General features: G+C 29.5%; 2 protein-coding genes across 3 annotated transcripts; both read left to right on the top strand.

The window, feature by feature from the left end:
- Positions 1-2,200: 2,200 nt before the first annotated feature.
- LOC114167589 (myb-related protein 308-like) lies at positions 2,201-3,544 on the top strand. The gene is made up of 3 exons (XM_028052691.1): positions 2,201-2,396; positions 2,475-2,604; positions 2,688-3,544. The coding sequence occupies exons 1-3, from the start codon at positions 2,264-2,266 to the stop codon at positions 3,307-3,309; spliced, it is 885 nt and encodes a 294-aa protein (XP_027908492.1). The 5' UTR covers positions 2,201-2,263; the 3' UTR covers positions 3,310-3,544.
- A 3,746-nt stretch (positions 3,545-7,290) lies between these two features.
- Positions 7,291-13,323, top strand: LOC114167590 (ubiquitin-like protein ATG12). 2 transcript variants are annotated; one of them, XM_028052693.1, is made up of 6 exons: positions 7,291-7,738; positions 9,806-9,896; positions 9,972-10,030; positions 11,820-11,888; positions 11,970-12,032; positions 12,122-12,921. In XM_028052693.1, the coding sequence occupies exons 1-6, from the start codon at positions 7,583-7,585 to the stop codon at positions 12,167-12,169; spliced, it is 486 nt and encodes a 161-aa protein (XP_027908494.1). In that variant the 5' UTR covers positions 7,291-7,582; the 3' UTR covers positions 12,170-12,921. The 2 variants fall into 2 exon arrangements, with proteins under 2 accessions (XP_027908494.1, XP_027908493.1); XM_028052692.1 differs by lacking the exon at positions 12,122-12,921 and adding an exon at positions 12,955-13,323 and having other exon boundaries at positions 7,298-7,738.
- Positions 13,324-14,980: the final 1,657 nt, after the last annotated feature.

The raw sequence follows: 14,980 nt of genomic DNA, 5'->3' as shown, positions 1-14,980 counted from the left end.
TCTACAAAAACATTCTTCATGAACACATACATAAATAATCACAAGGATTACAAAAGTAAAGTACACATTCAAATAGAAAAGAGGTAAGTACACGAGTGATCAACTATGAATTACATATAAAAAAAACATTTAATTATTTTTTATTTTAAATAGTGACAAAACATACACCTCTCTTTTTAAGAAGTTTTTCACCCTTCTTTCTCTACTCTCAAAATTGTGATGTCTATGTGTACAAATATCAAAATTAGAAAACTTAATCGTATGTAAAGCGAGCGAAACAAAGATATATATTAAAAAGATAAATGTAATGAAACATCAACTGAAAAAGAATAAGAGAAAATGAAAAAAAAAAAACGGAAAGTTACATAAACTTTAAAAGAAGAATTGTTAGAAAAATCTTTTTTCCCATCACATGTTTTTTTAACAAACTTGAAAAACCCTATCGATTACAAGCTTTTTGTGGACAAACTTAAAAAAATCCTTTATTAGGACCCCTCCACCCTCACTCTCCTCTTAGATGGAAATTGGAAGGGAGAAAAGCTATCTTTCCATGCACAAAAATTGGAGAATATAATAAATAAATGGTGGGTTTACTTTCTGAATTATAATTTACTATTTCTTTTTAGAGGTAATAAAATAACAGAAAATTATAATTTTGCGAAGTAAATTTGTAATTTGTTTATTTATCTCTATAAAATCATAATATGTTGGCAGTTAAAAAAGCTGATTCATTGGGAACACTATCTGGATTTAATGGTCTGACTATACGTACAATAACTGAAACTTTGTCCTTCGTTATTTATCCTCTTTTTAACATTATTCACAAGAAAATTGAATGAAAATATCACTTTATATGTTGAAATTATTTTGTGAAAATAAATGATACGTTAAAAAAGACAAAATTAAATAATAAGGGTTGTCACAACTATTTAAACGGAAAACTGATATTCATAATGAGGAATAAAAAAATATTATTTTTTATTTGCAAAATTAAAGAAAAGAAAATATGGAGAATATTAAAGCTTTCAAACTATCTCAACATGATGGAAAAGATAGTACATTAACCACCTGAAATATCTGTTGTTGCAATTGGATTAAAACATTTTATTAACTTGAACAAATTTCGAAAACGTTTACAAAATATCAATTAAAACACTAAACTGTGATAAGAAAAAGTAAATAAGTAAAAATATTAAAAGAAAATCAAAGAATAAAATAAAACTTACCGTAGAGATATAACAAATTACTAAGATTAATTGGTTTGCTACACAATGCACCCGTTCTAAATCTACTCTCATATATACAACACTTACAAAGAAGATGAAAAAGAATACAAAATTTAAATATATTTTAAAACTTAAATCTTAGTTAATGCCACCCAACATTTTTCTAGTACTCTGTAAACGAAAAAAAAAAAAAAAAACTAATCAGCTTTTATAAGCAAAATGTTTTGTTGAAAATTAGCTAGTGGCCTAACATTACAAGTCAGCCAGAATAAAAGAGAGATAAAATTAAAAGCTTTTTTTTGTTCATTAAAAAATATTTTTATTCACGTGCAAATTTTATTTTTAAGGTGAAGAAACAACATTAGATGATTCAGACATGATCAAGATGATAAATTCCCGATGTGGGAGTTAATTAGCAAAATACATTCCACGTTTAGTAAGAGTACAACATCATGGGGTATATAGGTTTGATTCATGAAAACACACCAATGAACAGAAACTCAGTTTATTCCTTCTTCTTGAATGAAATTACTTTTAATCACCTAAAAACCCAGAGAGAAATTAAGGGTTTTTACAGATTCGATCTCACTTTTATTCTGAAACTTTGAGACACCAGATATCCAACGAACTTTCAGGAGTGTGGGAAAGTTAGATAGAAAGTAGCTACGAGTGATGTGTATGAATGGCAGATGGGTGTATTGACGTATGAGTTTTCTTTGATTTTGTAATAATTAATTAATTAATCTCCAATCACTGAAAACATTGTGAAAACTGCATGTGGCCCATATGATACAAGGTAATCTGAAACCCTAATTAAGCTAATTTATGTTCAGCGAAAATACTTTAACGAGGAAATTATTGGTGGTGGAGACCCAGAAAGGGTTCCTTTTGGGTCTTCCCTAATAAGAATAATGTATTTATGCATATTATATATAGAGCATACGTGATTACGCACCCTTCAGCTGCCACCACACACTATCTTTCTCACTCTCTTCATCACACTCGCATACATTTTGCGAACCACGTGCTCGAAAGACATGGGAAGAAGTCCTTGTTGTTCTAAAGAAGGTTTGAACAAAGGAGCATGGACAGCTATGGAAGATAAAATTCTCACAGAATACATTAACATCCATGGCGAAGGAAAATGGAGACACCTTCCCAAAAGAGCAGGTCATGACGATGAATGCATGCATGCATAAATGGATCCATTGGAATGGTAGTTTTCTGATGTGCAATGGTTTCATGCAGGTCTTAAGAGATGCGGGAAAAGTTGCAGACTGAGATGGTTGAATTATCTAAGACCTGGCATTAAGAGAGGCAACATTACTAATGATGAAGAGGAGTTAATTATCAGGCTTCACAATCTTCTTGGAAACAGGTATTACATTGTATTGATTTGAAAATGGTATCAAATTGTTGTGGATTTCATAGGATATAACAAAAGTGTTGCATTGATTTAAGGTGGTCCTTGATTGCTGGACGGCTTCCAGGACGAACAGACAATGAAATCAAGAATTATTGGAACACCAACATTGGAAGGAAACTTCAGAATGGCACACCAGGATACTCCATTACAGAGGGTGGTGCACGAAGCACTTTAAACACAGTTCAGGATGATCAAAATGTGAAGAACCAAGAATGGCACTACGATAAGGGTTCGTGTCTGGTTCAGACCAAAGCAACAAGGTGGAGTAAGGTCACAGTGAGTGACGAAATTAGTCAGCATAATGATGAAGACAATAAGAGCAATGTTGGTGATCATAACAAGATGAAGGCATTTCTGGTGTCTCCCCCATCTTCAGAGAGTAACTATGATCCAGTGTTGAATTTCATGGAAAATCTTGAGATGGATGGGAATTTCTTCTCGGAGTTGCTGAAGATGGATTTGCCTGAATCATCATCTTGTCAAGGAAACAAGATAGTTGAAGATAATGAGAACCCTAGTTCGGTTGATAAAGGGTATTTATCTCCAAAATCATCCTGTGAAACCACTCACTTTCATTGGGGTGATTCACTGTATGACCCAAATTTTGATTTTCTACCAGTGACAACTTTTACGGAGACCGGATTTGATTGGTTATGAAGCAATAGAAGAAAAGGAAGAAAGCTATAAACTGAGCTCGGCGTGTTTGGATTACTTCATCATTATTTTCAAGACAATGGTTTTGGCTGAAAGGTTTCATTCGATTTGTAAAATAGACAAACATATCTGCATGCATATATCGATGTTTCTTATCATTCACATTAATTCGATCACGTTACGTTACATCTCTTTGAATAAAACTTGATCTAGTTTCAAAGCTTAACCGCTTTCTTTGTATTTTAGATTTGTAAAGTGCTACCTTTACATCAAGTTGTAAATCCTCTCTGTAACAAATAAATAGAAATAGAAAAATCATATAGAGGAAGAAAAAGAAGTGATATGAAAAGATAGTGTTGGTGAGATATTTGAAAAGATATGCAGTATTCGTATGAATAGCTTCTGCTTAGTGTAGTTAAAAACACATTTTTTGTCCATTTCTTTTGTTATTTGATGGGTAATACTTATTATCGTCATGGGAATAACTTTGGTTTTAATTAGGATAAAAATGAATACGAGGAAGGAATGTCACTGTCGAATGTGGTTTGGAAAAGATATTCTTTTCGTGCTAATCAAGCTGACCAGAGATTACGGGAAAGCTTTTTATGAAGCCATCGACAAGCAAAAAGTAACTGCGAGATTTGGAGTCTTTTTCTTCTAATTATTAGCTACGAAATCAGATGTTCTTGAAAAGGAAGAAACCAATAAGGATCTCACATTCAATTTGTAGCTTGAAATTCAGTAAAAATATTTCAGAAAATGATCAAAAGAAAAAAAAAATGTATTTAAACTGACATGAACCTTAACTCTTAAACAATGGATGCAAAATTATTGGATGTTTCGAAGATAAAGTATATAAATGATGTGAGGCTACGTTGTCTTTTATTACCTACTATTCACAACAATCATATCATCAATAACGCAACCACCATCGAGAACAAAACTCTATGTATGTACGCTGCAATGGAATGTCATGAGCTACTAAAACAAAAAGTTAGGCTGCAAGAGAACAAATTCACTGCAAGATGAACGTGGATACGTCTTAGGGTACAAACACTTACTATTCATTCATCAAATCATCCATCTGCTTTCCCATTCAAGAGACATTCCGTTCCACACACGAGTCATCTGTTGTCGTGTTAACTTTCCGTTCGTCTAAGACAATGTTACAGAATTTTGGAATACCTAGTGATCTTTACATTAAAATTGTCTTAAAACTAGAGTTTTTGAGATGATCTTATATAAATACTGTGTAAATGGAGAAGAGTAACTCAAGTACTCACTACAACAATTTATAGTTTAGACCACACTAAAATAGACAACGGCTAAATAAATGTAGCCTAAACATATAATAAACAACATTTTTATAAATGATGTATAAATATTATGAAAGTCTATGATTATATAATTGTTGCTTTAAACTATGTAGGCAAAACTAGTAAAAATGTGGTCTAAAAACATAGATAAGGTATAAAATCAACATGTAAAACAGTTGTCTATTGTAAGAATTTTAAGCAACGGTTTTTAAAAGTATTGTTATACTAAAAATCGTTGTCTATTACCTATAGCTACACTCACCTATATCACGCCTAAAAAATTGTGGTCTAATCTTTAGACCACGGTTTTTATAATTTATATCATAATTTTATGTCGTTGTCTAAAGTCGTTTTTGTTGTAGTGACTCCATTATAAGTTGTTGATAATAAAAAAATCTACTCCATGAATGATTTCACAATACTTAAATTGTGAAGTGAGGATATGAATTTAGATTTTTTGTTTTTTTATGTTGTTCTCTACCGTGTCTTAATAATACATTAATTATTACTAATTTTGATGTTTTAAAATATATTAAAAAGATATTAAAAAAATCAATGTATTTTTAATACTTAACAGAGACCAGAAAAAAATTAATAGAGAAATTGAATACTGATACAAAATCGATCCTTTATTCGTAATTAATGTTTTGATTAATAAGTTAATTCATCTAACTCATTCATTACCATTTATAAATTCCGCTCTCTTTTTTATCTGCCAAAATTTCTATAATAAATATGTCAAACGTTCAATCAACAACACTATTTAATTGTGATTAAAATTTGATAACATACTCTTTATATGTCAAACCATCTGTCAACAATTTATGATTAAACCCTTTAATGAGAATTCTTCTTTCTTAACTTTAGATTTTAATTAAATTTAAAATATTTCGTAAATTTAAGTATTTTGATTAGATTATTTTTCTCTATAAAGAAGACAATTGATGAACAGAGGGGTGGTAAAGAGAGAAAATGGTCAGGGCCTGTCGTTTTGCGACGCCTTGGTTGGGTTGGTGGTTTTCAGAAATATTGGGTTGCTGCGGATGTTTTATCCAAGATTAGTTTTGTTGTGATAAACCTGATTCAACCAAAACATTCTTGGGCCAATGTTGTATTTTTTTTTAGGTTAGAATACATGATCCTCATTTTGCTTCAGAAATCTCAAATTGGTTCTCGAATTTTAATTGATCTCAATTTCGTCCTCATTTTTGTAGATGTGTTTTAAATCAACCATTTCCGTTATCAGTTGACAAACGGTGTTTATTCCTGATGATGTGGTTGTTTTCTGTATTCTGACGTGTCATTCAGTTGTTTTGGCACATGTGTCTTGGTTTCTCTTTTAAAAAGAGTTTATGTTCATGTGAAGCTTAGGGTTTGAAAAGGGTGAGGTGAAGTTGTCTCCTGTGTTCTGATTTGGTAAGATTGGTAATGTCTCCCTCTCATTCTTGCTCGTCCTGCACTTGCAATGGTTGGAAAATGAAAAATTCCAACTTTTCTTCTCATGGACGTGCGATGAGGAGGTTCGATTTAACACCTGTTTGCTATTGCGGTGAAAAGGCAATCACGAGAACTGCTAGAACTGCTAAGAACAAGGGGAGAAAATTTTAGGGTTGCCCAAAGTTCAAGATATGATATTTGTTGTTTTGGTGGACGTTTTTTTTTTCGTATTTGGAAAACCTAATTTTGTAATTGGTATGTAATTGGTGGTGTTGATTTTTCCTTCGATAGGGTGGAAGTGAAGAAGTTGTTGGCTGCAATTTTTTTTCATGGTGCCAATGCTACCTTTACCACCCAATTCCAATTCCTAATTCAGTAATTTAGAGTTTCAAGGATGATGCTTATTTTAATTATCAGGGTCCACACACCAATTTTTCAGTCCTCAAAATAATGCATAAAGCCACGTCAGAAGATTAAAATGAAGTTAACGTTAACACTATTAACGATTGGGTTGATTTAAAACACATTTACAAAAATGAGGACGAAATTGAGATCAATTAAAATTCGAGAACCAAATTAAGATTTCTGAACTAAAACGAGGACCATCGGAGTATTTTAACCTTTTTTTATATTATGTAATGCTTGCAAATCCTCTGAAAAAGCTAAAGAAGTATTTTCCATAAAGAAGTATTTTCCATTTCCAAGATAATAATATTTTCACTATTAAATTTTGATAATTTTTTCATATAAGATGAGATGATATTTTCTAAATAATTTTGAAATATTAAAAATAAAAAATATTTAAAAAATATAAGTTAAAATTATAAAATAAAATTGTCAAAATTTAATAATAAAAAATTATTTTTATTCCATTTTTACTTTAAGAGAAAAAGCAAAAGCTACCAATAGAAAAAGAAAATAAATCGCAAAGCCATTTTATTGCACAACCAAACAACCAAGTATTTTAAAGGAAAAAATGGAAAGAAAAATATTTAAACAAAGTTGTCTTATTTTATATATATATATATATATATATATATATATATATATATATATATATATATATATAATAAAATGTTCATGCGAAAATGGGTTGAGAGGGTTTAAATATTCTAGGTTTATTTTTAAATTTAAATTTATCCGAACAATAATAACTTCCTTAATTAAATATCAATTATGATATATCCTATTAATATTTTGTTAAAACAATCTTCATAAACTTTTGTCCCAGCTGCCATGGAAGTCTGTCATATAGATTAAGGATTGATTAACCCTTAAGAAAGATATTTAAGGTTTGTAATAGGAATTATTGGTTTCAGTGTTAATCTTGATCTTAATCTACTGGAATCTATCTAACGGGTCTTCGCAATGGATAAAAGGGTTTTTCAATTTTGAAGAAAAGAAGAGATTGTTTTGTTTGTGTTGTTTGAGAGCAAGGTTCTTCACGCAGATCGATTCTCCATCTGCGCCTTCCTCTGCGCGCCCATGGCCGCATCATAGCAGCGTCCATCACATCAAAATCAATGGCGGAGAGCGCATCACCGTCGTCCAAACCCTCACCAATGGATCCTCAAAACCCTGCAATCCCTTCCCCTTCCCACAAGAACACAGCTTCACCCTCGCTCCCTCTGCCCCCCGAAGAGCAGCAACAGCAACAGCAGTTGAACGTCCTCTCCTCGGTATAATTCTACTTCGTTTAACTTGCCCTCCCTTAATTTTCCCCTTTTGTTGTTTATGGAAAAATTAATCCAATGGTATCATTAATTTCCCTTCGTTTTCTGTGCTAATTGTTTATGCATTTGATGTTTGATAGTTTATAGTGATTGGAACGAAAATGCTTAATTGCCCATTTCTGATTAGACACACTTCTTGTAAGATTGCTCGTTAGAAAAAAAAAAAAAAAACATAACAAAAAATTAGCATATGAATTTAACTTTAACTATGAACTAAAATTAACTCATGCACTTAATTTTTATAAAACACTTCTCATCTTACTTCTCTGTACCATAGCTGCATACTTTGATTTTAAATTATGGGGAAGTTCATTTTATTTTAGTGTAGGTTTTTTCTTTCATGTGAATGTTAATCCAAAGAGGGCCATAATCGTGTTAATGATATACTTGCACAAATTTTACATGATGAGTTGTTTCTGTATAGAAGTTATGCCAATCTATTATTTTCATTACCTGGAGAGAGGATTGGAATCTAACAGTGCAAATGAGTTGCCTTACCTGTTTACCTTTTCAACCATGCTTGCTTCTGTCCGTTACCATGGTTTGTTATTAGATATTTGTGATAGGTTTCGCACAAAATCTTTTCCAAACTATAGTGTGACTGCTTTGGATTAATACCACCAGGTTTTTTTCTGTCTGGTAATAATGCTGTGCAGTGTTATGGCTGGATGACATCTAAGCATTGTTGGTTTAAATGTGATTTGTGGCTGTTGTTTTTGTATATGAAGAGCTGTTACAATATTGTGATTTGAATTTGGATTGCCAATTTCTATACAATTAGGCTAGCAAGGAATTTGTATGTCTACTGATGAATCACAGAAGAACTTTGAATTTAATTTTACTTGATAATTAGATAAAATCGTCGACTTTCTCATACCACTCTCCTTTTATTGTTATTTGCATATTTGATTTGTTTCATTTTATCTTTTTTAATCCGTCATTTTCTATATTTTAAAATTAGTTTTATACCACAATATGAAGTATTATCGTAAATCTAAAATATAGATTGTATATTTAAAAAATATTTCAAAATTTGATTATTATTATTAAAATAATCATTTATCTTTATATTTTATACACATTAAAATACTAATTAAATATTATTTATAATTCTGAAATAAACTTAAACAGACTTAATCCCCATGAAATTTATTAGAGAAAATACTTACATGTACAGTATAACGAATTTTCCCATATATCTATAACAATATATAAAAAAAATTCTCTCTTTTGTATTTATATTTTAAAATTTTAGTTTTATCTTTTAAAATATAATTATTTATTAAACTTTTGAAAATTGACAATTAATTTTATTAAATATCTGCTTCTTCTCTTTTTGTTCTATTTATCAGCTGTTATTCTTTCATCTTTTCTGTTATATTTCACCTTATTTTAAATATAATTTTATTTTATGTATTAACTTAATAATATCATTAATATAATCACCTACAAATATAATATTATGTATATTTAAAAATCATACACAGACGCGATGTCTGTTTCGCGCTTGTGTTTATATATATATATATATATATATATATATATATATATATATATATATATATATATATATATTGTTGACTTGTAAAAAAATTACTTAGAAAATAACTGATGATAATTTGATATTTAAAATTTGTGGATAAAAGTTATTTTTTTTATAATTTTAGTACATAAAAGTTAAAATTTTGTTATCCGATATATTCTATTTGGTAACTTTTATTTTTTTCATCTTTTAATCAACAAGTCTACTCTTTAATAAATAAAAATGATTTATTTATTCAATAAATTAAGTAAGTAAATCATTTTTAATAATATCATTATAAAATGGTATGTATTTTTTTGAATTGTATTACTTTTCATATTTTAATTAAAATAGTAAAACTTAATATCGTAAAATTACATTATTTTAATATACAAGCACGTACATAAAAGTAAAATATTTTTAAAATAAATTTTTATATCAAAAATAAAAATACTAAATCTAAAACCTGCTGTTTTCATGATTGTTCAAAGAGGAGAAACAGGGATAATACTGAAGGAAGCGCATCACATAACAGTGAACTGAAGACAATGTCTGCTGAATCGCCAAGTTCTATTCGTAAAGGTACTATGTTCCTTCCTCAATCAATCAAATTTTTTCCCTTTCTTTTTCTGAATTTGGTTTTTCTCTATGTTGCAGTGGTTGTTCATCTCAGAGCCACCGGTGATGCTCCTATTCTCAAACAATCCAAGTTCAAGGTATTTCCTTTCCACCTTCCTCTTTAATGGTATCTTTTATGTCTCCAAATTCGTCACCAAAATTGTTATTTGAAACCTCTTTGCATCCTTTCCTCTTTTTAGGAAAAAAAAAAGAAATTTCTTTTATGCCAATTATGCTTTATTTGTTTCAAATTGAAGTTTGTGTGTATGGGGTGGTGTATAAATCTGAATTGATGGAAGTTATAGTCTTGTGCCTGGATTTAGTAAGGGTTTCAATGAAGTGGGAATGCGAATTTTCATAATTGGTTAGGTTAAGCCAAATTAATTTTTACATCTTAAATTGTAGATAAGGTCTTCTATTTGTGCCTTCGTTTAAATTTACCTGGACGGAGATGGAGATGCTAGATAAGTGAATAATGTAGAACTAGCATAAAAGTTCAGTGTAGTTTATGTGAACTGATAACCAGGATAAACGTATTTATTTCTATTGTAAGCATAAGAGTGGTAACTGCGTTATGATTTGGTTTGATTTGAAGATCCCAATTTGTGGTTCTTTCGAGCTTGAGAGGCTGTCAATTGCATTCTTTTAAGGACTGCAGATAATGATTATCCAGTTCAGTCTAGTGAGACTATATACATAATACTATTTATTAATTACCCAAAATTACATGGGTCAGGGTGTGTTCTTGGATCTGGGCTAGCACTTGCTTGAATTAGTTTGTGTTAGGAATTTAAAGTGAGGTGAAAGTCTAACATTGGATAAAAATGAGTAAGATGAACAGTATATAAGTATATAAGTAGAAGGATCCATAAACCTATTGTTTTAATGTTTTGGGTTGAAAGTGATGTCCTAGTCTTTAGATATAGTTTTGTTCACCACTCATAGGTGTTGAATCTCTCCGGTGTCTACCCTTGAAGAGCCTAACATTGCTATTAGAGCCTATGGTTCATTTTGGTGATGACTTAGAAGAGTATGATATAAAGTAATGATTCTTTGTATTGAAAGTTTCTTGAAAACATGTCTGATTGTAAAGTGATGGTAAAACAAAGGAAGGGTCATCATTAAGATACTTAGTTTAAAAAATGTTTCCATTTAAGAAAGAAGTGTTCCAATGTGAGAGAGACTTACACTTGACGGAGGAGATTGTCAGGAATTTAAGATGAGTTGAAAGTCTCACATTAGGTAAAAATAACTAAAATGGACAATATATAAATAGAAATATCTATAAACTTATTGTCTTAAGATCGGGTTGAAAGTGGTGTCTTGGTCTCTTATATAGTTTGTTTACAACTTATTAGTGTTGAATATAAGTAGTGGGTATCAAAGCCAATGATTCATTTTGGTAATTCTCAATTGAGTGTGATATAAAGTAGTTGAAGAATCTTAAACTGTGAGGATTTCTTGTATCGAAAATTTTCTATTTCAGGAGAGTGTGTACTGTTGTAGAACTACGGTACAAAAAAAGGTCACCACTAAGATATCCATGCTTAAGCAATGCTTCTGCTTTAGAGGAGATCTTCCAATGTGGAAGAGACTCACGCATGTGGGAAAGATCATTAGGAATTCAATGTGAATTCGAAGTCATACATTGGGTAAAAAGTGTAAAATGGATAATATATAAGTAAAAGGACCCATTAAGATATTTTTCCATGTGGCTTGTCTAATATATATCTATCAATATATATGTATATATACCCCATCTTCTCATAAAAAATGCAGGTTTAAAGAGCATCACATTTAACCAAGGAAGTCGTTAATTCAAGTTTTATAATGTCAATATTTTAGTAATGCTTTGCAATGAATTCTACATATATTTTTATATGGCAGATAGCAGGAACTGATAAATTCGTTAAAGTGATAGACTTTCTTCGCCGGCAACTCCACAGGGAGACAATGGTAAAATGTCATTGTGTGTTCTGTTCCCATATATTTCTTTGAAGGTTTTGCGTACTCAATTTTTATTTCCAAATTTTGCAGTTTGTGTATGTCAATAGTGCTTTTTCACCAAACCCTGATGAGTTGGTCATTGATCTGTTTAATGTAAGACATCTCCTGATCCCATTTTTTCCACTGATTGTTATATCTTCATTGAATGTAGATCATGCAGATTTATGACTCTTGTGCTACAGTTGCTAATATTTCTCGCAAATGTAATATTTGTCTCATGTATGTTGTGAGAAAGCAGCTGGGGAAATATTTCAGGTTTATGCAGGACCGTATGTTTATGTGATGAAAGTAAATATATAGTGTTAAAATTTGATTCAGTATTTGTTAGGAGTTGTTTTACCATTTCTGTATCTACCTTGTTTGTAAAATGGAGAAATATATTTTCAGCTCTCAACACGTAATTGTTCAACCTCGTAAAAGGGAATGAAACTAAGGATCATCGTGGAATTCTGATTTTGAAATCCAATATCCGTTTTCTTTTCCTATTTTCAAATACTTTTCTTATTCTACTAGATGAGTGGTGACATTAAAACCACTTGCCATGTCAAGTGACATATTTTTCATGTCATGTATAGATCTGCAAGAGTGTGCTGAAAATTTTTAAAATTTCCTTAGCATTTCTTTCTTTGAGTGAATATTCAGTCCAAATTCTTTCATGGATTTTTGGTGTTGTTCCTTTCTTGTATCTTTAAAGCACATTGATTTTAATATTTTAAAATCAGTATATTTTGCACACGCAATAGAAGAACAATAAAAAAAATCCATTAGCGAATCAAAATTTGTAAATATTCTTGTTCTTCTCGGCCATGCCATCTTTTTCTCCGTAAGAATATTGTCTTAGCTGTAATGTTCTATATTACAGGTGTTTAGAAAAAATATTTAGTAATATGGCACTAAAGTATTCTAATTATGATGTAGATTGGTTTTGTATCTCTTTAGATAAACTGTACTTTTTATGTATTGGATTGTCATTGAGTTATTTATTTCCTTTGTCTTGTGGCTCTTATTTTTGTAGAATTTTGGTTTTGATGGAAAACTGGTGGTCAACTACGCTTGCTCCATGGCGTGGGGCTAAACCCTGAATCGTGGTTGTTCGTTACTAAAGCTTCAAATTGTGAATACATATCAAAAACTCGGGACTTGCATATAATTTTGACAAGACCAAGCGCAGAAAACCTACACAGGACTCTAATCTGGATATTTCTTATTCAATTTTCAATTGTTATCATGCTCGTGTATTTCTGTATATATATTTATGCATGTCTACTAAATCTTGTTTTGATATACTTCAAAAGTATTGATAAACTTCTTCATTAATATTTCATAAATGTTGACATTGTTGTCCTTCATTGCTTATAAGCTTCATGCAAGTTAGTGATTCATATATTCCATACAGGGCAGTTTCTTCCTGCATCTATCAATTTTTTTTTTCCTGCACCTCATCACATTTTATTTCAGTAAATCAATTTCGGAAATATTTTTACGGAATAAGAGTGGTGAGTGTTTTTCAGAAAAATATTTTCGATATTGATTTAGTATGTTTCGAAAAACAAAATCCAAAATGACGAGGTACAGTGAGAAATTTGACGGAGTTCAGGAACAAACTGTCTCCGTCTAGTCCACTACAGTCCAAGATACAGTGACATTCTTTATGATCGGCCCACCTTTCAAAGATGGGTCTATTAAGGCCCAGTACCCAGTTTGTAATAACTACAAACCGTGTGTGGAATTGGAGTCACGAAGTTTATAAATAGGACTTCTATGTTTATTATATTCATTTTAGTTCTACTGTTGGTATTTACTCCTGAACCAATAATTAGAACCACAAGTTCCTTTAAATGATTTTTAGAATGAAAGTAATTTTATTTTTCTGAAAAACATGAAAGTAATTCTTTAACAAATAAAAATTAATTTTATTTTTATCCTATATTCTTTGCTGACATTCTCATTTTTTTCTTTCTTTCCTTTAGAATTGGTTAGTTGTTCAAAACAAATAAATAACGAAGAGAGAGAAAACCAAAACAAATAGAAACACTTAAAATGAAAATAAAAAAATATCATATACTTTTTGCGTAAGTATGAACATCTTTGTAGATAATATATATATATATATATATATATATATATATATATATATATATATATATATATATATATATATATATATATATATATATATATAAAAAGTAATTTTCTTTTTTGTGTCCTTTCCAAGTTTATTCTCTAAATACATATTTTTTCAAATTAAAATAATTATGTTATTAATTTTTATTTTTTGAATAAAATTTAACTGTTTTTTTTAATTGAAAAGTACATACAAAACAAATAAAAGTTATATAAAATATTATTGTATTTAATTTTATACAAAAATATAATTTATATTTATAAACAAAAATGATTTATATTTAATTTTGTAATTATAATAATAACAAAAATAAAAATTTTATTAGTTTTTATTATTGTAAAGAAAAACGAAATGCAGGTAGCTTTTACTAATTTTATTAATGTTAATGATCTTATCATAATAAAAATTAATAATTAAATAGTAAATTTTTAAAAGATAATAAATAAATATATGAATCTTTTCATCCATTTCTATTTCTATTACTCAATCTAAATAACTTTAGATTTCACTATTTTTTTCCTTCTCTTTTATCCTCACCTTAATTTTTCATCCTGTATTTCAACCAAAGAAAAACAATTGAGATCTTCTACATAGTAGGTGAAAAAAACCCTCAACAGATTTCTCTCAATTTTAATCTTAAATTAGATTTTAATTATTGTTTGAAAATTGCCAAAAATATATTAATTCGTTGTAAATAAAAAATATAATTTATAAAACATTTACATATTATAAATTTTAACTGTAACATACTTTATATACGGAAAAAAAAATGCCAATGTATGTTTATTCATTTATTCAGTCAAAACATCAAAATATAGCTGAATGATAATCATAGTTATAACATATCGTCTAGAAAGAAAAGTGAGCATTCATTTACAAATTTTATTAACTAATATATGTCAACATAATTTTAATT

Source organism: Vigna unguiculata, chromosome 10, assembly GCF_004118075.2.
Source record: "Vigna unguiculata cultivar IT97K-499-35 chromosome 10, ASM411807v1, whole genome shotgun sequence".
Classification (NCBI taxonomy): Eukaryota; Viridiplantae; Streptophyta; class Magnoliopsida; order Fabales; family Fabaceae; genus Vigna; species Vigna unguiculata.
Note: the sequence above shows the minus strand (reverse complement) of the source record. Positions and strands in the feature narration are given on the sequence as shown.

Bases quoted from the DNA above. Each gene is read 5' to 3' on its own strand.
- LOC114167589 (XM_028052691.1), top strand. From the start codon at position 2,264: ATGGGAAGAAGTCCTTGTTGTTCTAAAGAAGGTTTGAACAAAGGAGCA. The intron at 2,397-2,474 runs GTCATGACGATG...GGTTTCATGCAG, and splicing joins ACACCTTCCCAAAAGAGCAG to GTCTTAAGAGATGCGGGAAA. The intron at 2,605-2,687 runs GTATTACATTGT...CATTGATTTAAG, and splicing joins CACAATCTTCTTGGAAACAG to GTGGTCCTTGATTGCTGGAC.
- LOC114167590 (XM_028052692.1), top strand. From the start codon at position 7,583: ATGGCGGAGAGCGCATCACCGTCGTCCAAACCCTCACCAATGGATCCT. The intron at 7,739-9,805 runs GTATAATTCTAC...GATTGTTCAAAG, and splicing joins AGTTGAACGTCCTCTCCTCG to AGGAGAAACAGGGATAATAC. The intron at 9,897-9,971 runs GTACTATGTTCC...TCTATGTTGCAG, and splicing joins GCCAAGTTCTATTCGTAAAG to TGGTTGTTCATCTCAGAGCC.